Raw genomic sequence first — 25,768 nt, forward strand, 5'->3', positions numbered from 1 at the left:
TTGCGACTTATTATCGAATCAGTTAGTTGACCTTTGCAATTCCGATTTCATTGGTGTAATTTTCGCTCTTCTTGACCCGATGCCCGAACCAATGACCCGAAAAGCCTTCTACTAACACGTCGACCGATCTGCCGGCTCAACGTCTAATTTTCTGACATGTTTCACTCCGGCCCAACATTTGATTCCTTCTATTTCAATCAATTTATCTCTCCTGATCGAAGCTAGTCTTATATCACTCAAAACGCAGATTAGATCGTAACATTATTAATTGATTTCATCATCAAAATCTGAAATTTAATATTTTGTCACTCCAATAAGAATTTACCTTTTTTGTTGTGTGAGTGGATAATATCATGATTTTTCAGATTTACTATATAATTTAATATGTTTGATTGTGACTTAATCCGAACTAAAAGAATAAGCCAAATTAAATAATGGTAGATGAATACCTAAAGCTTTCATAGACTTTGTCATAGTCGATAGACTATTCATCATTTTTGTCTCTTTACTCTCTTCTTCTCCGTCCATTAGGCTACTAAATTTTATGTACGATAATATCAAGAATTTTCTTTGTATTCTCTTCCTCCTCCTGTCTTTCTCTATATAATAAGATATAGGGTTGTACCTACAATGGCTTCCACGAGAACTCCATCTACTTATTCGACGAAATGCTTTCAGGATGCTTAAAGCTTAATAATTTTAAATATTATCATAAATAAAAAATAATATATATAATATTTATATTATATTTCTTTTATTGTACTCGAAAATAAACTGTGGTATCCTCGACTATAGAATTAACTTGGATATATATCAAATTTTATATAAAAAATATAAATTATTCCTTAAATAGAAAAACTAATTATAAATAGTATGTGAATAATAGATGTTTTGTGGTAATAAAGTTTTATAAGAAGTATTAGAAGAACTTCGTGTTGTTACACTCGAATATAAATCGAAATATACTCGATTACAAAATTCACTTAAAATATTGTCTTTCGTTTTTCGAGGATTTGTAGGTTTTTAATGGAATTTAATAAATTTTTAGATGAATTCATTAATCGGTGTATTTTTTTTTTATTGTAAGGATTTGAAGTTTCTCAATACCACCTAAAACTTTCAACGTATGTGCTCAATGATATTGATACTTCATGTAGTATTTTTTTTTCTTCTATTTTAGGATGATTTTAGAGTATTTTATTATGAATTTAGTATATTTTCAGGTGGAATATACAGTCGAATACATCTTAGTTTATTTTTGACTCAATAATACGAAGGTTCCCTGATCAAGTCAAATGTTATACTAATACATGTTTTATTTTTTTTTTATTAAATAATTTTAGAGTATTTTACTATTAAATTTGATATATTTTAATATAATATATACATTTTGAGTAGGTTCCAATTCATTTTCGAGTGTAACCACGTAAAATTAGAGACTTCAATTTCCATAATTCTCAAATAGTCATCACCTATCTCAAAAATACCTCCAAACACTATATGTATTTTTTCACTCAAATCCAAAAAAAAATTCTGTTTATTATACAGAATGTTTTTTTTTAAAAACAGTATATATTTTTCAAACAAAAATTATGTTATATTTTAAAATATTATATAGTATTTTATAGATGTTAGTGATGAGAATGGGACGAGTGAAGGTTAGGGATAATATTATCTCTTAAAAAAATTAAATGCATTCAATTTGAGTAATACTTTTGGAACAAAATATTTTTTTAATTTGTTTTAAGAATTTACTCTTTTTCTTTTCAATTATTTTCAAACTCACAAAAAAAAATAACAATGGAATTTACTTTAAATACATTAGATGAAAGATTCGGATACTCAAAAAAAGTTGGATATGGATTACTATATACTCCAAACTAAAAAAAAAAACACTTTTTAAAGCATTTTTCTAGAAAGTTTGACCATAAACCAACGACTTGAATCATACGCAACTCAATTGGACTTTCAAGCAACCATAGCCACTGAATTGGACTTGACAAATTAATAAATGTACTTTCTCAACATTTGTCAACATTTTTTATTTCAGAAAATAAATTTTCAGCAAAGGCTACCATTCATTAAATGGACATTAAAGTCAAACTTGATGCTACCACTTGATATTAACTATTGTGGTGGCTTCGTAAATTTCAAGCGAATTATTACAAATGATTAACCTGCATAAATTACAGAGTGGTGCCCACGTCACTGCTTCTCTTAATCTCCAACCGTTCGTTTGATCTGATAGATTAATGAACGGACGAGATTGAAAGTATGAGTGAGATGAACGGTACTGGTGTCGTTGTGATGGTAGAACAGAGGAGAGTCTCTCAAGACGAATCCTTCCATTTGGCGACTACCTCCGCGAGGGCCTCGTGGGAAGTCCCACCTACGGCAGCGGCCGCTGTGGCTGCCACCTGGAGTTGCCTCACCCTTTCCCTCGCCGCCCGGCCTTCCTCCCCCTTCATCAACTCGGCCACCGCCGCCGAAATCTCCTCCCTCCGGACGACGCCGTCCTCCCTTGCTTTGACCCTCAGCGCCACCTTCAGCCTGTCCGCCAGCATCAGGGCGTTCATCCGCTGCTCCGCGTACAGCGGCCACGCGATCATGGGCACCTCGTGCACGGCGCTCTCCAACGTCGAGCTCCACCCGCAGTGTGTCAGGAAGCCCCCCACCGCCCGGTGGCTCAGGATCCGGACCTGCGGCGCCCAGAATGACACCACCAACCCCGTTCCCTTCGTCCTCTCCAAGAAGCATTCGGGCAAGTAGCTCTCCGGGTCAGCGTTGCTGCCTCCGGCGGCGCCCTCTTCTGCTGCTGGGCTTTTGACCACCCAGAGGAACCCATGGCCGCTCATCTCCAGCCCGAGAGCCATCTCCTTGATCTGTTCGCGGCTCAACACTCCGAGGCTACCCAAAGAAACATACACCACGGACGCATCTGGTTGTTCGTCCAACCACTTCAAGCACAGCGACTCTTCCGGGCTCCAACTCGACCCCCCATTTTGCACGAGCGGCCCGATCAGGTGGATTGGCGGCTGGCCTGGCTTCTTCTCTTTCAACACCGCTGCCGTCTCCGGCTCCATCTCCTGGAAGCTGTTCACCAGAATCCCTTCGGCTTTCTCGTAACGCTTCAGATGGTGCAACAGCCACGTAAACTCTTCGGTCGTCCAGTCCTTCACCGCGATCGGGAGGTCGGCCCAATGCATCGGGAGGCATCCTGGCAGCGTGACGGGGTCAGGAAGCCGCGGCATGGTCTCGTGGAGTGCGGGCAGGTGGAGGGACAAGGACAAGAGGAATAGGTTGGAGGCGAAGAAGATGAAGGGAGGAATGCCGAACTCGCTCGCGAGGTCGAAGGTGTCGGTGCCGAAGAGATCCGCGACGAACGCCACGAGGCGGGCAGTCCGTTTCAGCCCTGAGACGATGCGGCGGAGGGCGGGAAGCGATTCGACTATGGTGAGAGAGATTGTGGCGGTGATGTCCATGCCATCGGGGACGTCAACGGGGGGGAGGGTGACGAAGGCGACGCCGGGCGGGAGAGAGTCAACGAAGACCCGGTGGACGGAGGAGGAGGCGAAGTCGGCGGTGGCGATGAGGGTGACGGAGAAGCCGTGATGGACGGCAAGGCGCCTCGCGAACTCGGCGAGCGGGATCAGGTGGCCCATGCCGGGGCTCGACAGCATGACTACGTGGGGCGAGAGATCGACACCTCCTTCCACTTCCGCTTCCACTTCGACCTCCATTGCTGCTGCTGGCTGTTGATGCTTCTCCAGGCTCTTCTCTTGGCTCGTCATCGTGGAGCCAACACCTCCGTTATTGTTGCGGTTATATGCACCGAATGGACCCAACAACTAAATTGCAATGCACTCTAAGGCGTGCGCGCAACGCACGGTATCTCGAAGGAGACATATATCTAATTAATTAGCACATTGCACTTTGTACCTCATTCTATAAGATCATATTGTCTATAAGATCATATATATATATATATATATATATATATATATATATATATATATATATATATATATATATATATATATATATATATATATATATATATATATATATATATATAACGTCACAATTTGAAAATATTGATATTTTAAACATTGCAACTTGCGGCAGTTGTTTTTGACTAACCATCGATTTTTTATGTTGACGAAAGAGCCGTAAATATAAGTATATGATCTATTATTATTATTATTATTATTATGTACTCGTTCGATAAGAGATGAGGATCAAATTTGACTTGGTCGAAGCTTATAAATGGAAAATTATATCTTCTTAACTATCAGTGACATCATTCGGAATAGAATTAGAGGTAGATGGGCATGTTATTATACTAGATGTTGAGGAAGATGATAATGTGAGCAAGTTGAATAAGGTTACAAAAGGCAACATGTTTCCTCACAATTGGGCAACCACATGGAAGCATTTAATCCAATAAAAAGATTTTAAATTTAAAAAATATGGACATCAGCTCTGCATGATTAGAATAAAATTAAATATTTTATTATATAATATATCTAAAAAAATATTATATATTTTTTCATATGAATCATAAAGAATTTTTTTCTCAGATCCACTGCAGAAAACTCTAAAAATACTCAAAATATTTTTTTATACTTTTTTTCTCATCACAATATTACCAATGTATTTATAGAACAAATCCTCACTCACCAATAACTATTCTTCCTACTTAGATCCTTAATCCAAATCCTAATCTTAATTCATGAATGTTTTAGAATCTAATTAGACTTATCCAAATAATTTAAATATAAATATTTATAAATGTTGATCGTTCATGGTTAATGACGCTGGGCACATGCTTCGTTGTTTCTTGCACTGACTCATTTCTTTGGGCGGATAGAAACCATCACAAGCTAAATGATATACATATCAGCCAAGCTTCTAATTCCTGAGATTACTGTATTCATGTAAGGCAAATTGAGATAAGATGCAGAAACAATTCGTCTTCACTCCAAAAGGACCAACCACATATGCTCTCAGAATCATCAGAGTACAACTCATTTTAAGCTCTACATAGTAGATAGGGAAAAGGTAGAAGAGATGGCAGAGGTGTTCAAGAAAGAGAAGAAGGGAGAAGAAGAGAAAAAGATGCTTGTTTGGGACTGTGGCAGCCCATTGCTTTGATTTGAGCTCTCTGCCACATCCTCGACAGGCATATCAGGGTGCTGCCCTTCTCCAGCAGCTCCCCAAACCTCCCAGATAAGCCTAAGGAGTTTCTGATTGGGAAGGGAGTGTTGGGGAATTGGTGGATGGAAAAGAAACAGGCCAAGAAGAGGATCAAGGTGATGATGAAGGCCATGTACAGTTTCATTGCTTTCTGGAGAAACTTGTGAGAGCCATCTTTCTTCCAAGTTATGTCTTTCTTTCTTTCCTTGGTTTGCATGTTGGATAAGAGTTGCATGACATTGAATTATTTTCCTTTTGGATGTTTAAAGCTACATTTGTTGAAGATTCGACATAAAGATGTGGATATATATATATATATATATATATATATATGCTACAAAGTGGATAATAAGCTTTAAATTACATCCAAAAAAACATGGATCTTCTTATCGATTGTTTCCTCTCATGATTGAATTAGTAAAAGTTAACCTTTCCAGTGCCATTACAGCTCAAATCGTGATCTTTTCAGGTATCATGATATATTTTACTAGCTCAAGATAGTACAAATATGACAGTGTCTCTTTTTTAAAAAGAATTTTTTTCATGTTCAAGACATAAATTTCTCCTCCAAAATAGATGAATGAAAAGAATAGTTATGAGTGAAGAAAAAAATATATTGAGAATAATAGTAATGGTATTTAATTTTTTCAAACGGTGATCAAATGAACGAGTACAACATCAGAAATAGTACACAGATCAAATGGACGATAGAAAACACGGAACACCGACAACAGCCACCCAAAATCCAATAAGTATTACCTTATTATTATTCGCGATGGTTGGACTGAACCATCGTCACCGTCAAAGACTCATCGGCAAGTATTTGATGAGGACCGCAGTCAACGACTAGTCCACCTTGACTCAGCGGTCACGCACCTCGCCTTTCAACTGCCCCACCAGCTTCGCCAGCGCCGAATGCGACGAGCCCCCTTCTCTGAGCGCCTCCACCGCTCTCTCCTTCATCGTCGCCGTCCTTTCCCTCAGCTGTCGGCCCCCCTCCGACTCCATCAGCCAGCGAACCTTGGCCTCCACCTCCTCTGCTGACACCAGCTCCCCCTCATATCCGTCCATCGCCACCGCCAGTCGCATCTCCTCCGTCAGGAACACCTTGTTCATCTTCTGCTCTGCGTACAGTGGCCACCCCACCATCGGCACCTCGGCGACGATCGCCTCCAGCACCGAGTTCCACCCGCAGTGGGTCACGAACCCCCCCACCGAATCATGGCTCAGCACCTCAACCTGCGGCGCCCATGACTTCACCACCAGACCCCTCTCGCTTGTCCGCTCCAGGAAACCTTCCGGCAGCAGCGCGTCGAGGTCCGGCTCCAGCGGCCGCTCGTAACGCTTCGCCGGGTCGTTACTCGGCGGGCTCCGCACCACCCACAGGAACCTCTGCCTGCTTCGCTCGAGCCCCGCGGCGATCTCCTTCAGCTGCGCGGCTGTGACCAAGCCCAGGCTACCGAAGCAAAGGAAGACCACGCTGTCTCGGGGCTGAGCGTCGAGCCACTCGAAGCACTCCGCCCTGTTGGCCTTCTCCCTCCAATCCGACGTGATCAGAGGTCCGATGGAGTAGATGGGAGGAGTCGCCCGGCCGTCCGTGACGCAGCGGCCAGCGGCGATGGCTTCGAGCGCCCGCGGCTCGAGCGCGTCGAACGTGTTGACGATGATGCCGTGGGCGTCCGGCAAGCGGGAGCAGACGTGGAGGAACCCCTTGTAGGCCTCGTCCTCGCGGTCCAGCATTGGGAGCGGCATGTGGTCAGCGGGCAATGGCGGGATCCCGGGGACCAGCAGCGGGGCGCTGCCGAGCTCCCTGAAGCTCTTGACTGTGGTGGAGTGCAACGTCGGGATGTAGAAGAAAGTGGCGAGGACGCTAGCGCCGGAGGTAAAGAAGGCGTAGCAGGGGATGCAGAGCTCAGCGGCAACGTCGAGGGCGAAGCTGCAGAACAAGTCGACGACGATGGCTCTGGGGGCGGTTTCGCGGAGGAAGTTGAGGAGATTTGCGTTGGAGAGGCGGAGGAGGTCGAAGGCGAGGGCCTCGTGGTTGGGGGAGGGGTTGGGGGGGAGGGCGACGGGGGGAAGGCGGTGGAAGGTAATGGAGGGGTTGGCGGCGGAGGCTCGGGAAATGAAGGCCGCGGTGGAGCCGGTGTTGTAAGGTGGGTCGACGGTGACGACGGCGACGGCCATTCCGTGGAGAACGAAGAGCTTTCCGAGCTCCATCATGGACACCAGGTGGCCCATCCCCGGTGACGGGTACAGCACCACTCCTCCCCGCTTCCTCTCTTCCGCAGCAAACATATCCTCTCTCTCTCTCTCTCTCACACTCTCTCTCTCTCTCTCTTTACCAAAGCGACATCGTCGAATTATATGAGGCCACATTTCTATCGACCGGTGGTGGAAATGGCTCCGTTGTCTCATTGGCGATTTCGCCTGAACCCGATGAATGTGGACGTGTTTGGGAAGGTGTGCACGACGTGTCAGTAAGAGGCGAACCGACCGCAGTGGTTGAACCGTCTTGATGGATGAGAGAAGCTCTTACCTCATCTTCACACGATGATCGCACGTGCGTTCAGAAATCGGACGAGTTCGAGTACACGAGTAATTACTGTTGAATTTAATTTCCATCACATCTACATGATTCAATCACATGTCAGACATCACGTGGCCACGTCAGAGAATATGTCATCGAGTTAACTGTGGACCAATGAATCAAATAATGACACATCCATTATATTTAAGCTGAGAATATCTCAGTTCCAAACACCATTTGCAAGAAAAAAATGTCATATAATCGAAAAACTTAAGATAGAACATATTTCATCAATTGTTTTCTGTAATAAAAATACAAATATTTCTAAAAAATAAAATTAAGATTAGAAAAAAGAAACGCTAACAATAATTGATGCCTCAGACCAATAATTGATGCCTCTTTTTGTCTGTGTGTGTGTATGTCAGTGGCAATGGATGGCAGTACATGAAACATTGTATTATGTGGTGGGGGTGAAGATATATATTACTTGTTAGATGGAAGAATGATTTCGATCAGAAAGTTTCTAGATGTTGCATGGCTAGATTTGTCTCTTTATCTTGGAAGTGAGATATAAGGCTGCAAATATGCATGATACGGTTAAGAAAATTGTATTTGCCAATATGATAAAAAAGAATAGTGCAAGAAAAAATGTATAAAACTTTAAAATAAAAAATATTATTTATTATAACAAAGGATATAATTATAAACTTTATTCTCTTTGACAAGATAATATCAAACTTTATTATCTTCTTTTATTATAAGAAAAGTAATCATAAATTATTTTTTCATTCTTTAAGGTATAAAAAATATATTTTAAATAAGATAAAAAAACTTATGCTCTCCCCATTTTATATCAGAGAAATTCGTTTTGAAAACCTCTTATTATCTCATTTTTCATGCAAGTGATATATTAGAAGTACGATATTTTCAAATCAAGAGCATATTATTTCTATCTCAAAGATGTCTCGGACATTCTTACATAAACATAAGGATCACAATAAGATTTCATGATTATGCCCTAACCTTTTAAGGTATAACAATAAGATATGCTGATTGATTGGTCAAATTGGAAAAACTTAGCTATATCAATCAAACTATTCAAGATTAACATAATCCGACAAATTAATTTACTAATTTAAATAAAAAATATATTGCAAAAAACAATATGTCTCCTACTCGTATAAAAAAACCATATTGCAAAAAAACAAGTTTTTATAGATGAAAGGAAGGCTTTTGCATGTTCCTCGGATTCCATTGGAAGCTGAAGTATATGATCATCTCATTTTCCAACATTCCTCCCATAAACTCTCACTTTTCCTCCAAAACATTGTGCATCTCAAAAAATTGACAATTGACACATAGTTCACCGACTCACGAGTCCGCCATCCAACGCTGTTCATTCTGTTTCGTTCTTTTCGTCTGCATTAGAAAATAAATATTAATTGTTTTCTTTATAAAAATAAATCTGTTCTTCTGATTTATTTCTTTCTAAAAATAAATATTAATTATATCCTAAAATATATTAATTATCAATCCTCCACACAAATTTATTTTGCTTTCTAAAAATAATATTATATAAAGTTCATTCTACTCCGTTCATTAATATTAAATATTTTCTTTCGAAATTCTATTTATTTATCAAGAAATACAAAAACATTTTTTAATAATTAATAATAAATATTAATTATTTGAAAAATATAAGTCCTTGACCCTAATAGCATTATCGATCATTCGATTTTACATGTCAATAAACCGTTGTTTATTCATCGTTCATTAATTTTTTTCTTATAAATTTTATAAAATTATAAATTTATTGAATCAATAGATATCGTAAGGGTACGGAATGAATTATTTGAATGGGTTAATATGAAGATTCCACCCCGTCGCGTCCGGCACCGACCCCTTTTGCATGGGATCTCGCGACGTGCCCATCGTGGTTGGTGTCCTCCTCAGGCGGCGCACCTCGCGATCCGGATTTGCCCGCACACAAACTCTCTCTCTCCTTCTATAGATATGTAGACGAGCCAAAGAAGGCTCACCTCGCCTCGTCTTCATAGGCTTCTGCTTCGGTGTGTGTCGAAATCCTTGCGAGGAGCGATGTCGAATTTGATAGACAAGGCGAAGGAGTTCGTGGCGGAGAAGATAGCGAAGATGCCGAAGCCGGAGGCCTCCCTCGAGAGCTTGTCCATAAAGAGCTTCACCCGCGACTCCATCCTGTTCCACAGCGAAGTCGCCGTCCTCAACCCCTACTCCCACTCCATCCCCATCTCCCAGCTCTCCTACGCCCTCAAGAGCGCCGGCAGGTTGCCGTCTCTTCCTTCCTTTCCTACTCTTTCTTCCTCCAACTTTTGGCGTTTCTTCTTCACGATGATGGTGGATCTTTGTAGGGAGGTGGCGTTGGGGACGATGCCGGACCCGGGGTCGCTGACGGCGAGCGCGGAGACGAAGCTGGAGGTCTCGGTGAAGGTCCCCTACGACTTCCTGATAAGCTTGATGAGAGACATCGGCCGCGACTGGGACATCGACTATGAGATGCAGGTGGGGTTGACCATCGACCTCCCTATCATCGGCGACTTCACCATCCCGCTCTCCACCAAGGGCGAGATCAAGCTGCCCACCCTCTCCGACCTCTTCTGCGGCGGCGGAGGAGGAGATGATTAAGCAAGCTTCCATCTTTTGTGTGTCCCATTTGGTTAATATGATTAAGAAAACGGAAGTCAACGCTAAAAATGTGTTGTTTTTAGGTCACTTGTTTCCGATATGAATCGGATGGTGAAAGACTATATTTATAATTCATATTATTTAAGCGTAATTGGAATGAATATTAAATTCGAATCTGATCTGGATGAAATATTTTGATATTTTATCAATCAATTAACTTTATTTTATCAATCAATCAATGAATATTAAAAAACACCGATATATGCTCTGCATGATTTGAATAAAATCGAATTTTTCATTATATAAGAAAAATAAGATATAAAGAATCAATCTCTTTTGAACTAATCCAAACTAAAGTCTCAAAAATCATTATATATTTTTTCACATGAAAAATAATTTTTCTCTCAATATCCACTATAGAAAACTCCAAGAATACACAAATTATTTGTTTTACATTTTTTCTCTCATCACAATATTGAGTATGTATTAATTAGAGCAAATCCTAATTCATCAATAACCATTCTCCCAACTTAGATTCTTAATCCAAATCCAAATCTTAATTCACCAAGATTGATTACAATTTATCCAAGTAATTTAAATCTAATTATTTATAAATGTTAATCGTTTTTGTTTAATTATGCTGGGCTCATATTTCTTGCATCCACTCGTTTCTTTAGGAGATAGAAACCATCACAAGCTAAATGATGTATATAAATCACCTGCGAAGATTCTAATTATGGAGATTATGGTATTCACGTTAAGCAACCAATAAAAAAAATTAATCTAATTGAGTGACATATAGAAGCAATTTGTCTTTACTCCTCGGAACCATGTTAGCTCATATACCCATTAAGATCAACATCTAAGCAAGACTCTAGGTTACAGTCTTACCTTATCAAGATCAAAGAATGATCATACAGTTCACCTAATTTTATCACAAACGAATTATTAAGAAGACTCTCAGATCGGGTATAAAAGAACTCATCAGCTCATACTGAATGGGGGAACTCTCGACATACTAATATAATCACGTAGTTTACACTATTATCTTTTCCTCTTCGCTGACTTAAGCATTGGAGGAGCGTGTCGGGCAACTCTCGATATCAGTCATACATGATTATAGACGATCAGGAGGTGACCCCGTTGTTAGGACATAACTACATTAAGACAAGACAGATCATCTCTCAGGAATAGTCGAATGATTCAAACTCAAGAGAAAATCTTGCAGCCAGAAAGATCCTAGACTACCTACCCAATCATCCCGAATCACATCATCACTGATATGACAGCTTACCATCGGATTGCCCATACGATCTCACTTCACAAAATCTCCATGTTAGTCGATTCATCGGTCGTTCAAAGAGTACAACTCGTTTTGAGTTCTACATACAGAGAGAAAAAGTAGAAGAAAAGCAGAAGTCACATCGAAAGATGAGGAATAGAAAAGGGAGAAAATGATGCTTGTTTGGGACTGTGGAAGCCCATTGTATTGTATGACTCCTTTGATCTGAGCTCCCTTTGCCACATCCTTGACAGGCATGTCATGGTGCTGCCCTTCTCCAGCGGCTCCCCCAACCTCTCAGATGAGCCAAGGGGTTTCTGATTGGGAAGGGAGTTTTGGGGAAAGGGTGGATGGAGAAGAAAAAGGCCAAGAAGAGGATCAAGGTGAAGATGAAAGCCATGTACAGTGACATTGCCTTCTGGAGAAACTTGTGAGAGCTATCTCTGTTCCATGTGATTTCTCTCTTCCTTTCCTTTGGTTTGCATGTTGGATAAGAGTTGCATGACATTAAATTATTTCCCTTTTGCTGTTTAGAGCTACATTTGTTGAAGATTTGGCACAAAGATGTGGATCTATATATATGCTACAAAGTGGATAAAATATGCTTTAAATTACATCCAAAAAACATGGATTCTCTTCCCGATTGTTTCCTCTCATGACTGAATTAGTAAAAATTTACCTTTCCAGTGCCATTACAGTTCAAATTGTGACCTTTTCGGGTATTATGATAAGTTCAAGACGGTACAATATGATTATATCACTCATTTAAAAATATTTTTTTTTAAGTTTGATAGGATATATTCTGATATCATTCATACGACAACAATCGGTAGTTACATCAGTGACAACGTGGATTCTCAAGACTGATATGATACATTACGTTGATGCGATACTTCGAACTTGGATGAGATGATCGTCTGTTCCCACATTGTCCAAGGTCGTATAAGACAATATAGCATAGTACAAAGTTGCTCCGAAAAGTTGGGAATGGTGTCACACGGCGTCGATCCGTACAGGTCGATCAGGGCCCGTACAGAAGGTATGAGTCGGTTACCCGAGGAGTCGATAGTTATTAACAGATCATTAACAAACCATGTACAACCGGAAGGTGAGACTTTGAACACTCAAACTCCCTCGAACACCATTCAACAATGACTCGGGCTTCAGATGAGTTGAGTCGGAAAATCTCATTCTCAACTTCGGCCTGTGTGCAGGAACTTAACGAGGAAGGAGCAACAACTTGGTAGGGGAGGAAGAGCAACTCCTTGCATTTTGATGACGAAACCTGGACCAAACCTAACATGCCTCCATTTGAGTAACCACATAGGCGATTCTGTGCATTTAAGATTAAACCAAGTCTGATCCATTGGCCACATCCTAAGGTTCCCTATCAACGTTGAAGACATAAATTTCTCCTTAAAATAGATGAATGAAAGAATAATTGTGAGTGAAGAAAAAAAATATATTGAGAATAATAGGAGTGGTATTTAATTTTTTCAAACGGTGACCAAATGAGCAAGTACAACTTCAGAACTAGTCCACAGATCAAATGGACGATAAAAAACACGGAACATCGACAACAGCCACCCATAATCCAACGACTATTACCACATTATTATTCATGATGGTTGGACTGAACTACCGTCACCGTCAATGACTCATCAGCACATATTTGATCAGGACGGTGGTCGACGCCAGTCCACCTGGACTCAGCGGCCACGCACGCCACCTTTCAACTGCTCCACCAGCTTCGCCAGCGCCGAATGCGACGAGCCGCCTTCTTTGACCGCCTCCACTGCTCTCTCCTTCATCGCCGCCGTCCTTGCCCTCAGCTGCCGGCCGGCCTCCGACTCCATCAGCCAGCGAACCTTGGCCTCCACCTCCTCTGCTGACACCAGTTCCCTCTCGTATCCGTCCATCGCCACCGCCAGTCGCATCTCCTCCGTCAGGAACACCTTGTTCATCTTCTGCTCTGCGTACAGTGGCCACCCCACCATCGGCACCTCGGCGACGATCGCCTCCAGCACCGAGTTCCACCCGCAATGGGTCACGAAACCCCCCACCGAATCGTGGCTCAGCACTTCCACCTGTGGGGCCCATGACTTCACCACCAGACCCCTCTCCCTTGTCCGCTCTAGGAAACCTTCCGGCAGCAGCGCGTCCAGGTCCGGCTCCGGCGGCAGCTCGTAACGCTTCGCCGGGTCATTACTCGGCGGGCTCCGCACCACCCAAAGGAACCTCTTCCCGCTTCGCTCGAGACCCAGGGCGATGTCCTTCAGCTGCTCGGCTGTGAACAATCCCAGGGTGCCGAAGTAAAGGAAGACCACGCTGTGTCGGGGCTGAACGTCGAGCCACTCGAAGCACTCCGCCCTGTTGGCCTTCTCCCTCCAATCCGACGTGATCAGAGGTCCGATGGAGTAGATGGGAGGAGTCGCCCGGCCGTCCGTGACGCAGCGGCCAGCGGCGATGGCTTCGAGCGCCCGCGGCTCGAGCGCGTCGAACGTGTTGACGATGATGCCGTGGTCGTCCGGCCAGCGGGAGCAGACGTGGAGGAACCCCTCGTAGGCCTCGTCCTCGCGGTCCAGCAATGGGAGCGGCATGTGATCGGCTGGCAATGGCGGGATCCCGGGGACCATCTGCTGGGCGCTGCCGAGCTCCCTGAAGCTCGTGACTGTGGTGGAGTGCAACGTCGGGATGTAGAAGAAAGTGGCGAGGACGCTAGCGCCGGAGTTAAAGAAGGTGTAGCAGGGGATGCAGAGCTCAGCTGCGACGTCGAGGACGAAGCTGCAGAACATGTCGACGACGATGGCTCGGGGGGCGGCGTCGCGGAGGAAGTTGAGGAGATTTACGTTGGAGAGGCGGAGGAGGTCGAAGGCGAGGGCCTCGTGGTTGGGGGAGTGGTTGGGGGGGAGGGCGACGGGAGGGAGGCGGTGGAAGGTAATGGAGGGGTTGGCAGCGGAGGCGCGGGCAATGAAGGCCGCTGTGGAGCGCGTGTTATAAGTTGGGTCGGCTGTGACGACGGTGACGGCCATGCCGTGCAGGACGAAGAGCTTACCGAGCTCCACCATGGACACCAGGTGGCCCATCCCCGGCGACGGGTACACCACCACTCCTCCCCGCTTCCTCTCTTCCGCAGCAAACATATCCTCTCTCTCTCTCTCTTCCTCTCGCACTCTCTCTCTCTCTCTGTGGTCCGAAGCGACATCTTCGAATTATATAAGGCCACTTTTATAGCACAGGGTGGCGACACCGACCGCAGTGGTAAATACTGCGTTCGAGTGCAGAGGTAAATACTGCTACTTGATTTGAAGTCGATCACACCCACATCATTCAATCACCTATCAGTCAACACGTGGCCACGTCAGCGAAGATCATCGAGTTCGTCGTGGCCTGTGGTGATGACAACGAAATTTGGAAGAAACATTGACGGAAGATAAATATTACTTGGTTGATGGAAGAACGATTTGGATCTCGAAGTTTCTAGATGTTGCGTGGATATATTATGTGGTGGGGGCGAAGATAAATATTACTTGGTTGATGGAAGAATGATTTAGATCTCAAAGTTTCTAGATGTTGAGTGGGTAGATTTGTCTCTTTAACTTGGAAGTGAGATACAAGGTTAGTCAACACGTGATTGCCATATAAGATCTAAATCATCCGTCAACTTGATAAAAATCTAAGGAAACATAAAAATATAATCATAAATTTTATTATTATTTTTAACTATAAAGATAATCTAAAACTTTTTTTTATAACAAGGAAGATAATTATAAACTTTATTCTTATCTTTAAGGTATAAAATATATTTTTTAAATAAGAAAAAAAAGGCTCTCGTTCTTTCCTTTTTGAAACTATTCTAACCCACATCTAGGAATCTCGAATTACTAACTTATACATTAGAGAGATCAAGTTGGAAAATCTCTTTCCATCTAGTCTTCGTGTATGTGATACCTCGAAAATATAATATTTTTATCTCGAGAGCATATAATTTCCACATTGGAGGGAGCACGATATTTTTACCTCGGAAATATTTCGAACATTCTGGTATATATGAGTCTGAACCACATCAGATTAATCAAGATATTAACAATATTTTTTACTAACACTCGTTAAAGTCTTTTAGGATTATGCCCTAACCCTTTTTAATGTAAGATATGTGGATTGATCGATCAAATTATAAAAACTCAACTATATCAATCAAACTATTAAAAATTAACTTAATGATGTGGAACAATTCAACCATTTAAATATAAAAAATAAGTTTATTAAAATTATATATTTAACTCAATATATGCCATTTGATTCTTTTGATCATTAACAATATGAAACTATTCTTTTAATCCTCCTTCCACTTTCATATCTTACATAAAAATTCTCCTAACAACGGTGAAGATAAGACCAGTCACTAAAGGGAAATCTCTAAATTGACAGCCACACGACAGCTAAACATAGCTAAGTCGAATCATATACAAATGCGAGATGATGATGACAAGCCCTTTTACCTTCCAACAAATATAACTTTCAATCTTATGCCACATATCATGTGCTTTAGATCAATTCTTCGCACTTTAGATCTTTATTAACAAAACAAATTTTTTATACTTTAGATTGTCTGTTGTCTCCCACTCCATATAAAAAGACATATTGCAAAATGCAAGTTAGTATAGATTAAGGGAATCCATTTGCATGTTTCTCTGATTCCTTTGGAAGCTAAAGCATATGCGCGATTGGTTTGTGTATATCCTATTTGTTTTCAAGCGCGTAATCATCTTATTTTCTAACATTCTTCCCATAAACCCTCATTTTTCCTTCGAAACATTGTGCATCTCAACGAAATGACAATTGACTTCACCTAATCATGAATCTGCCATCCAACGCCGTTCACTTTATCCTTTGTTTTCGTTTGATTTGGAAAATAATATTAATTTTTTTCTTTGTAAAAATAAATCTGTTCGTCTGATTTATTTTTTTCTAAAACATAAATATTAATTATTTCCTAAAAATATTAATTATCAATCATCCATCCAAATTTATTTTGCTTTCTAAAAATAAATATTATATTAAGTTCATTCTACTCCGTTCATAAACATTAGATATTTTATTTCGAAATTCTATTTATTTATCGAGAAATACATATAAATTATATTTTTCTTAATAATTAATAATAAATATTAAGTATTTGAAAATTGTTTTCTAAATCCATGACACTAATAACATTATTGATCATTCGATTTTACAACGGCAATAAAGCGTTGTTCAAGAGATTATCATTGTGTTCGTTCATTCATCATTAATTATATTTTTACTATAAATTTTATCAAAATTATGAATATATTTAATTAATAGATATATTGTAAGGATACCATACGATTTAGATAAAAGAATATATTTATTGACATTATTCGAATGAGTTAATATGAAGATTCCACCCCGTCGCGTCCGGCACCGACCCCTTTTGCATGGGATCTCTCGACGTGCCCATCGTGGTAGGTGTCCTCCTCAGGCGGCGCACCCCGCGATCAGGATTTGCCCGCACGCAAACTCTCTCTCTCTCTCTCCTTCCTTCTATATATATGTAGAGGAGCCAAAGAAGGCTGACCTCGCCTCGTCTTCATAGGCTTCTGCTTCGGTGTGTCTAAATCCTTGCGAGGAGCGATGTCGAGTTTGATAGACAAGGCGAAGGAGTTCGTGGCGGAGAAGATAGCGAAGATGCCGAAGCAGGAGGCCTCCCTCGAGAGCTTGTCCATAAAGAGCTTCACCCGCGACTCCATCCTGTTCCACAGCGAAGTCGCCGTCCTCAACCCCTACTCCCACTCCATCCCCATCTGCCAGCTCTCCTACGCCCTCAAGAGCGCCGGCAGGTTGCCGTCTCTTCCTTCCTTTCCTAATCTTTCTTCCGCCAACCTTTGGCTTTTCTTCTTCACGATGATGGTGGATCTTTGTAGGGAGGTGGCGTCGGGGACGATGCCGGACCCGGGGTCGCTGACGGCGAGCGCGGAGACGAAGCTGGAGGTCTCGCTGAAGGTCCCCTACGACTTCTTGATGAGCTTGATGAGAGACATCGGCCGCGACTGGGACATCGACTATGAGATGCAGGTGGGGTTGACCATCGACCTCCCTATCATCGGCGACTTCACCATCCCGCTCTCCACCAAGGGCGAGATCAAACTGCCCACCCTCTCTGATCTCTTCTGCGGCGGCGGCGGCGGAGATGATTAAGCAAGCTTCCATCTTTTGTGTGTTCCATTTGGTCAATGAGATTAAGAAAATGGAAGTCAACGCTAAAAATGTGTTGTTTTTAGGTCACTTGTATCCGATATGAATCGGATGGTGAAAGACTATATTTATAATTCATGTTATTTCAGCGTATTTTGAATGAATATTAAATTCGAATCTGATTTGGATGAAATATTTTGATATTTTATCAATCAATTAACTTGATTTCATCAATCAACCGATTTGTGCTCTGCGTGACTTGAAAAAAATCGAATTTTTCATTATATAAGAAAAATAAAATATAAATAATCATTCTCTTTTGAACTAATCCAAAATAAAGTCTCAAAAATCATTATATATTTTTTCAGATAAATCATGAAGGTTTTTTCTCTCAATCTTCTTTAGATCTACTGCAGAAAACTCCAAGAATACATTAATTATTTGTTTTACTTTTTTTACTCTCATCACAATATTGAGAATGTATTAATTAGAGCAAATCCTAATTCATCAATAACCATTCACCCAACTTAGATTCTTAATCCAAATCTTAATCTTAATTCACCCAGATTCATTACAACTTATCCAAGTAATTTAAATCTAATTATTTATAAATGTTGATCATTTATGCTTAATGATGCTGGGCTCATCTTTCTTGCACCGACTCATTTCTTTGGGAGATAGAAACTGTCTCAATATGGAGTTTATACATGATAAAAGATGTATGTAAATCACCTGCAAGATTCTAATTACGGAGATTAGGATATTCAAGTCGAGCAACCAATAAAAAAATTAATACGATTGAGTGAAGATATAGAAGCAATTTGTCTTTGCTCCTTACTGTAGAATCATCCGATTTAACCTCATATGCTCTCAGAACCATCATAGTTGATATGGACCGATTTTGCTCCATGTAAGCTTATATGCTCATCGAGGTTGTTATATAAGCAGGACTCCACATTCTCACATTACCTTATCAACATCGGAAAATGATCAAGTAGTTCACCTAATATTATGTCAAACTGATTAGTAAGAAGGCTCTGGGATCAAGTATAAAAAGAATCCATCGGCACACGCTAATAATATTAGTTTACACTACACATTAACCTAATCGTGTTAGTGTGTACTATGGGGGGGGGGGGGGGGGGGGGGGGGGGGGGATTCTCGACATACTAACCTAACCGCATAGTTTACATTACTGTCTTCTCCTTTTTATTGACTTAAACATCGAAGGAGCACGCCGGGTAACTCCTAGGGTCATTCTGTCATGCAAGATCATCGGCTATCAAGAGACGACCTTGTTGTTAGGACGTAACCACATAACATGAGACAAACCATCTCTCGGGGACATTCGAACGATCCGATCTCGAAAGAAAACTTTATATCCAGAAATATCATAAACTGTCTACCCAATCATCACGAACCAGGTCCTCATCGATAATACCGTTTCCGATCGAATTGTCTATTCGATCCTACCTTTCCAAATCTCGACTCAATCAGTCGACTAAAAGAGGACAATTCGTTTTGAGTTATACATAAAGAGAGAAAAAGTAAAGAAAAGCAGTAGTCATGGTGCTTGTTTGGGACTGTAGACGAGAATGACAGAGAAAAAGTGAAAAGGATGCTTGTTTGGGACTGTGGAAGCCCATTGTATTGTATGACTCCTTTGAGCTGAGCTCCCTTTGCCACATCCTTGACAGGCATGTCATGGTGCTACCCTTCGCCAGCAGCTCCCAAATCTCTCAGACGAGCCTAAGGAGTTCAGCTCAAAGGGTGGATGGAGAAGAAGGCCAAGAAGAAGATCGAGATGGTGATGAAGACCATGTACAGTGCCATTGCTTTATGGAGAAACTTGTGAGTGTCATCTGTCTTCCATGTTTTGTCACTCTTTCTTTCATTTGGTTTGCATGTTGGATAAGAGTTGCATGACATTAAATTATTTCCTTTTGGCTGTTTAGAGCTACATTTGTTGAAGATTCGACATAAAGATGTCGATTTATACATACGCTACAAAGTGGATAATATGCTTTAAATGACATCCAAAAAACATGGATTCTCTTTCCGATTGTTTGCTCTCATGATGGAATCAGTCAAAACCTACGAAGAACAGAAAACCTTTCCTATGCCATTGCAGCTCAAAATGTACCCTTTCCAGGCATTATGATACATCTTTTCTGCTCCATTGAAACTTAAGACAGCACAATATATGACTCACTTCTTAGAAATATATTAGGTTGGGTCTGAATGATTCACGATTGGGCGTGTCAAGTTTCTAAGTATAATAGCTTAGGTGGTTGGATTAAGATTTACTATAATTATAATGGTTCTTGGAACGGTACCAATACGCTTTTCTAGGGATCAGAAGCGCGAAGGCTGAGGAGATGCGATCAGAACCGTCAGATCGAACGGTGGACGGTGTTTCGTTTCTGATGTCGCCGTTTCTTCTTTGGCATAGCATGAACGATGGGTAATCGGCTGTTGCCTCCAGAGCAGCAGACACCCAGTACGGGTGTGATGTGCCGAGCGCGTGGCACTGCGTCTAGTTTGGTCAGGAATCATGGTCCAATGATGTGTATGGAATAATTGCACGCTGTCTGTATACCGACAGGTTCCGCAACTTCATAAGAAGGACCACAACTTCAGAACCGGTACACAGATCAAATGGACAACAGTAAACACGGAACAACGACAACAGCCACCCAAAATCCAATGACTATTACCATATTATTATTCGCTGCGGTAGGGACTGAACCCATTGTCACCGTCAAAGACAACGGCAAGTATTTGACGACGACCGAGGTCCACCTTTACTCAGCTGCCACACACGTCGCCTTTCAACTGGCCCACCAACTTCGCCAGCGCCGAATGCGACGAGCCGCCTTCTCTGAGCGCCTCCGCCGCTCTCTCCTTCATTGCTGCCGTCCTTTCCCTCAGCTGTCGGCCCCCCTCCGACTCCATCAGCCAACGAACCTTGGCCTCCACCTCCTCTGCGGACACCAGCTCCCCCTCGTATCCGTCCATCGCCACCGCCAGCCGCATCTCCTCCGTCAGGAACACCTTGTTCATCTTCTGCTCTGCGTACAATGGCCACCCCACCATCGGCACCTCGGCGACGATCGCCTCCAGCACCGAGTTCCACCCGCAGTGGGTCACGAACCCCCCCACCGAATCGTGGCTCAGCACCTCAACCTGCGGCGCCCATGACTTCACCACCAGACCCCTCTCCCTTGTCCGCTCCAGGAAACCTTCCGGCAGTAGCGCGTCCAGGTCCGGCTCCGGCGGCCTCTCGTAACGCTTCGCCGGGTCGTTACTCGGCGGGCTCCGCACCACCCACAGGAACCTCTGCCCGCTTCGCTCCAGACCCGCGGCGATCTCCTTCAGCTGCGCGGCTGTGAACAAGCCCAGGCTGCCGAAGCAAAGGAAGACCACGCTGTGTCGGGGCTGAACGTCGAGCCACTCGAAGCACTCCGCCCTGTTGGCCTTCTCCCTCCCGTCCGACTTGATCAGAGGTCCGATGGAGTAGATGGGAGGAGTCGCCCGGCCGTCCGTGACGCAGCGGCCAGCGGCGATGGCTTCGAGCGCCCGCGGCTCGAGCGCGTCGAACGTGTTGACGATGATGCCATGGGCGTCCGGCAAGCGGGAGCAGACGTGGAGGAACCCCTTGTAGGCCTCGTCCTCGCGGTCCAGCATTGGGAGCAGCATGTGGTCGGCGGGCAATGGAGGGATCCCGGGGACCAGCTGCGGGGCGCTGCCGAGCTCCCTGAAGCTCTTGACTGTGGTGTAGTGCAACGTCGGGATGTAGAAGAAAGTGGCGAGGACGCTAGCGCCGGAGGTAAAGAAGGTGTAGCAGGGGATGCAGAACTCAGCTGCGACGTCGAGGGCCAAGCTGCAGAACATGTCGACGACGATGGCTCTGGGGGCGGCATCGCGGAGGAAGTTGAGGAGATTAGCGTTGGAGAGGCGGAGGAGGTCGAAGGCGAGGGCCTCTTGGTGGGGGGAGGGGTTGGGGGGGAGGGCGACGGGGGGGAGGCGGTGGAAGGTGATGGAGGGATTGGCGGCGGAGGCGCGGGCAACGAAGGCCGCGGTGGAGCCGGTGTTGTAAGGTGGGTCGACGGTGACGACGGTGACGGCCATGCCGTGCAGGACGAAGAGCTTACCGAGCTCCACCATGGACACCAGGTGGCCCATCCCCGGCGACGGGTACAGCACCACTCCTCCCCGCTTCCTCTCTTCCGCAGCAAACATGTCCTCTCTCTCTCCCTCTCGCTCTCGCTCTCTCTCTCTCTGGTCCGAAGCGACATCTTCGAATTATATGAGGCCACTTTTATACCAACGGGTGGTGGAAATGACTCAGTTGATGAATATGGTCGTGTGGGAAAGAGCGACACCGACCGTCGTGGTTTCACCGTCGAGGTGGATGACAGAAGCGCTTACCTCATCTTCACATATGCCTTAAGAAATCGGACTCCGGACGAGTTCGAGCACAGAGATAAATACTGCCACTTGATTTTGAGTTCCATCACATCCACATGATTCAATCACCTATCAGTCAACACTGGGCCACATAAGAGAAGATGTCATCGAGTTCGTCGTGGCCTATGGTGATGACAACGATAATTGGAATAAACATTGACCGATGAATCAAATAATGGCACATCGATCATATTTAACATGAGAAATATTTTATCAATTATTTCTTTAGAATAAAAGTAAAATATATTTATATAAAAATTAAAATTAATATTAAAAAAATAAATTTGTGTGTGTGTATGTCGGTGGCAAAGGATCATTTTGTGAGGAGTCAAACAGTGCAGAGAACAAATGTGATAAAAATGAATGATGGAAATAATGGAAATACATGAAACATTGCATTATGTGGTGGGGGCGTAGATAAATATTACTTGTTGATGGAAGAATGATTTGGATCTCAAAGTTTCTAGATGTTGCGTGGGTAGATTTGTCTCTTTAAACTTGGAGGTGAGATATAAAGCTGCAAATATGCATGATATGATTAAGATAATTGCATTTGCCAAAATGATTCCAATGACATATGATAGGAAATAGTGCAAGAAGAAATTTATAGATAAATTATTTTTTATAAGAAATCTATCGTCAACCGATACAGGATCATCATATGTGATCTAAGTCATCCGTCTACTTGATAAATTTTATTATTATCTTTAACAAGCAAGAAAACTCATTTTTCTTCTTCTATGACAACAAATATAATCACAAATTTTATTCTTATCTTTAAGATATAAAGATATATTTCAAGCAGACTCTAGCTTTCTCCTATTTGAAACTACTCCTCACATTTAGGAATCTTGGATTACTAACGAATACATTGGAGGAATCAAGTTGAGAAACCTATTTCGATCAAGTTGAGATACCTCATAAACATGATATTTTTATCTCGAGATCATAGAATTTTCACCATGGGAGCATTGTATTTTTACCTCAGAGATGTCTCGGACATTCATACGTATATGAGTCTGAATCAAATTGGGCTGATTCAGATGTCAATGATATTTTCTCCTAACACTCATTAAAATCTTTTAGGATTATGCTATAATCGTTTAATATAAGGTATGTTGATAGATCAATCGATAATCAAATTATAAAAACTCAACTATATCAATCAAACTATTTAAAATTAACATAATTACGTAGAACAATTCAATAATTTAAATATAAAAAATAAGTTTATTAAATTTATATATTAAACTCAATATATGCCATTTGATTCTTTCGATTATTAACGATATGAAACTATTCTTTTGATCCTCCTTCCACTTTCATATTGTACATAAAAATTCTCTTAACAACAATGAAGATAAGACCCGTCACTAAAGGGAAATCCCTAAATTGACAGCCATACGATAGCTAAACATAGCTAAGTCGATTCATAAACAAATGCGAGATGATGATGATGACGAGCCCTTTTACCTTCCAACGAATATAACTTTCATCTTATGCCACATATCATGTGCTTTAGATCAATTCTTTGCACCTTAGATCTTTATTAACAAAACAATTTTTTTATACTTTAGATTGTTTGTTGTCTCCCACTCCATATAAAAAGACATATTGCAAAAAGCAAGTTAGTATAGATTAAGGGAATCCATTTACATGTTCCTCCGATTCCATTGGAAGCTAAAGCATATGCTCGATTGGTTTGTGTATATCCTATTTATTTTTCAGAGCGTAATCATCTTATTTTCCAACATTCTTCCCATAAACTCTCATTTTTCCTCCAAAACATTGTGGATCTCAACGAAATAACAATTGACACGTAGATCACCTAATCACGAATCCGCCATCCAACGCCATTCATTCTAACCTTTCTTTTCTCTTCTGATTTGGAAAATACTATTAATTTTTTTCTTTGTAAAATTAAATCTGTTCGTCTGATTTATTTCTTTCTAAAAACTAAATATTAATTATTTCCTAAAAATATTAAATATCAATCATTCATCCAAATTTATTTTTCTTTCTAAAAATGAATATTATATTAAGTTCATTCGACTCCGTTCATAAACATTAAATATTTTCTTTCGAAATTATATTTATTTATCGAGAAATATATATAAATTATCATTGTGTTCGTTCATTCATCATTAATTATTTTTTTTATCAAAATTATGAATATATTAAATTAATAGATATATCGTAAGGATATCATACGATTTAGATAAAAAAAAATTATTTATTGACATTATTCGAATGAGTTAATATGAAGATTCCACCCCGTCGCGTCCGGCACCGACCCCTTTGGCATGGGATCTCTCGACGTTCCCATCGTGGTTGGCGTCCTCCTCAGGCGGCGCACCCCGCGATCCGGATTTGCCCGCACGCAAACTCTCTCTCTCTCTCTCTCTCTCTCTCTCTCTCTCTCTCTCTCTCTCTCTCTCTCTCTCTCTCTCCTTCCTTCTATATATATGTAGACGAGCCAAAGAAGGCTGACCTCGCCTCGTCTTCATAGGCTTCTGCTTCGGTGTGTGTCTAAATCCTTGCAAGGAGCGATGTCGAGTTTGATAGACAAGGCGAAGGAGTTCGTGGCAGAGAAGATAGCGAAGATGCCGAAGCCGGAGGCCTCCCTCGAGAGCTTGTCCATAAAGAGCTTCACCCGCGACTCCATCCTGTTCCACAGCGAAGTCGCCGTCCTCAACCCCTACTCCCACTCCATCCCCATCTGCCAGCTCTCCTACGCCCTCAAGAGCGCCGGCAGGTTGCCGTCTCTTCCTTCCTTTCCTACTCTTTCTTCCTCCAACTTTTGGCGTTTCTTCTTCACGATGATGGTGGATCTTTGTAGGGAGGTGGCGTCGGGGACGATGCCGGACCCGGGGTCGCTGACGGCGAGCGCGGAGACGAAGCTGGAGGTCTCGGTGAAGGTCCCCTACGACTTCCTGATAAGCTTGATGAGAGACATCGGCCGCGACTGGGACATCGACTATGAGATGCAGGTGGGGTTGACCATCGACCTCCCTATCATCGGCGACTTCACCATCCCGCTCTCTACCAAGGGCGAGATCAAGCTGCCCACCCTCTCCGACCTCTTCGGCGGCGGCGGCGGCGGAGATGATTAAGCAAGCTTCCATCTTTTGTGTGTTCCGTTTGGTTAATGTGATTAAGAAAATGGAAGTCAACGCTAAAAAAGTGTTGTTTTTAGGTCACTTGTATCCGATATGAATCGGATGGTGAAAGACTATATTTATAATTCATGTTATTTCAGCGTATTTGGAATGAATATTAATTTCGAATCTGATTTGGATGAAATATTTTGATATTTTATCAATCAACTAACTTCCCACATTATTATATTATTCTTTAATGTATTATGTATTGTTGTTAGTATCGATTTTGATTGTGATTATTATTAACTCAACATG

General features: G+C 42.2%; 7 protein-coding genes across 7 annotated transcripts; 3 read left to right on the top strand and 4 right to left on the bottom strand.

Moving 5' to 3' along the window:
• Positions 1-2,108: 2,108 nt before the first annotated feature.
• Positions 2,109-3,858, bottom strand: LOC135598424 (hydroquinone glucosyltransferase-like). The gene has a single exon (XM_065092194.1). It carries the CDS (start codon positions 3,789-3,791, stop codon positions 2,331-2,333), a length of 1,461 nt encoding a protein of 486 aa, XP_064948266.1. The 5' UTR covers positions 3,792-3,858; the 3' UTR covers positions 2,109-2,330.
• A 1,954-nt stretch (positions 3,859-5,812) lies between these two features.
• On the bottom strand, positions 5,813-7,616 carry LOC135598425 (UDP-glycosyltransferase 88B1-like). Its single transcript, XM_065092195.1, has one exon. The coding sequence runs from the start codon at positions 7,609-7,611 to the stop codon at positions 6,058-6,060; it is 1,554 nt and encodes a 517-aa protein (XP_064948267.1). The 5' UTR covers positions 7,612-7,616; the 3' UTR covers positions 5,813-6,057.
• Positions 7,617-9,685: 2,069 nt separating this feature from the next.
• On the top strand, positions 9,686-10,551 carry LOC135598004 (late embryogenesis abundant protein Lea14-A-like). The gene is made up of 2 exons (XM_065091529.1): positions 9,686-10,026; positions 10,111-10,551. Exons 1-2 carry the CDS (start codon positions 9,821-9,823, stop codon positions 10,382-10,384), a joined length of 480 nt encoding a protein of 159 aa, XP_064947601.1. The 5' UTR covers positions 9,686-9,820; the 3' UTR covers positions 10,385-10,551.
• A 2,582-nt stretch (positions 10,552-13,133) lies between these two features.
• On the bottom strand, positions 13,134-14,854 carry LOC135598005 (UDP-glycosyltransferase 88B1-like). The gene has a single exon (XM_065091530.1). It carries the CDS (start codon positions 14,807-14,809, stop codon positions 13,376-13,378), a length of 1,434 nt encoding a protein of 477 aa, XP_064947602.1. The 5' UTR covers positions 14,810-14,854; the 3' UTR covers positions 13,134-13,375.
• A 2,425-nt stretch (positions 14,855-17,279) lies between these two features.
• On the top strand, positions 17,280-18,064 carry LOC103986606 (late embryogenesis abundant protein Lea14-A-like). Its single transcript, XM_009404645.3, has 2 exons — positions 17,280-17,527; positions 17,612-18,064. Exons 1-2 carry the CDS (start codon positions 17,322-17,324, stop codon positions 17,883-17,885), a joined length of 480 nt encoding a protein of 159 aa, XP_009402920.2. The 5' UTR covers positions 17,280-17,321; the 3' UTR covers positions 17,886-18,064.
• Positions 18,065-20,450: 2,386 nt separating this feature from the next.
• Positions 20,451-22,171, bottom strand: LOC135598426 (UDP-glycosyltransferase 88F3-like). Its single transcript, XM_065092197.1, has one exon. It carries the CDS (start codon positions 22,122-22,124, stop codon positions 20,691-20,693), a length of 1,434 nt encoding a protein of 477 aa, XP_064948269.1. The 5' UTR covers positions 22,125-22,171; the 3' UTR covers positions 20,451-20,690.
• A 2,484-nt stretch (positions 22,172-24,655) lies between these two features.
• On the top strand, positions 24,656-25,641 carry LOC103986590 (late embryogenesis abundant protein Lea14-A). The gene is made up of 2 exons (XM_009404621.3): positions 24,656-25,107; positions 25,192-25,641. Exons 1-2 carry the CDS (start codon positions 24,902-24,904, stop codon positions 25,463-25,465), a joined length of 480 nt encoding a protein of 159 aa, XP_009402896.2. The 5' UTR covers positions 24,656-24,901; the 3' UTR covers positions 25,466-25,641.
• The last annotated feature ends 127 nt before the right edge of the window (positions 25,642-25,768 follow it).

This window comes from Musa acuminata, chromosome BXJ2-1, assembly GCF_036884655.1.
Source record: "Musa acuminata AAA Group cultivar baxijiao chromosome BXJ2-1, Cavendish_Baxijiao_AAA, whole genome shotgun sequence".
Lineage (NCBI taxonomy): Eukaryota > Viridiplantae > Streptophyta > Magnoliopsida > Zingiberales > Musaceae > Musa > Musa acuminata.

What these genes read in the sequence shown, in the direction of transcription:
- LOC135598424 (XM_065092194.1), bottom strand. Translation starts at nt 3,791, where the DNA reads ATGACGAGCCAAGAGAAGAGCCTGGAGAAGCATCAACAGCCAGCAGCA.
- LOC135598004 (XM_065091529.1), top strand. Translation starts at nt 9,821, where the DNA reads ATGTCGAATTTGATAGACAAGGCGAAGGAGTTCGTGGCGGAGAAGATA. An exon ending in GCCCTCAAGAGCGCCGGCAG is followed by an intron (nt 10,027 to 10,110) that starts GTTGCCGTCTCT and finishes GGATCTTTGTAG; the next exon opens with GGAGGTGGCGTTGGGGACGA.
- LOC103986590 (XM_009404621.3), top strand. Translation starts at nt 24,902, where the DNA reads ATGTCGAGTTTGATAGACAAGGCGAAGGAGTTCGTGGCAGAGAAGATA. An exon ending in GCCCTCAAGAGCGCCGGCAG is followed by an intron (nt 25,108 to 25,191) that starts GTTGCCGTCTCT and finishes GGATCTTTGTAG; the next exon opens with GGAGGTGGCGTCGGGGACGA.
- LOC135598425 (XM_065092195.1), bottom strand. Translation starts at nt 7,611, where the DNA reads ATGAGACAACGGAGCCATTTCCACCACCGGTCGATAGAAATGTGGCCT.
- LOC103986606 (XM_009404645.3), top strand. Translation starts at nt 17,322, where the DNA reads ATGTCGAGTTTGATAGACAAGGCGAAGGAGTTCGTGGCGGAGAAGATA. An exon ending in GCCCTCAAGAGCGCCGGCAG is followed by an intron (nt 17,528 to 17,611) that starts GTTGCCGTCTCT and finishes GGATCTTTGTAG; the next exon opens with GGAGGTGGCGTCGGGGACGA.
- LOC135598426 (XM_065092197.1), bottom strand. Translation starts at nt 22,124, where the DNA reads ATGTTTGCTGCGGAAGAGAGGAAGCGGGGAGGAGTGGTGCTGTACCCG.
- LOC135598005 (XM_065091530.1), bottom strand. Translation starts at nt 14,809, where the DNA reads ATGTTTGCTGCGGAAGAGAGGAAGCGGGGAGGAGTGGTGGTGTACCCG.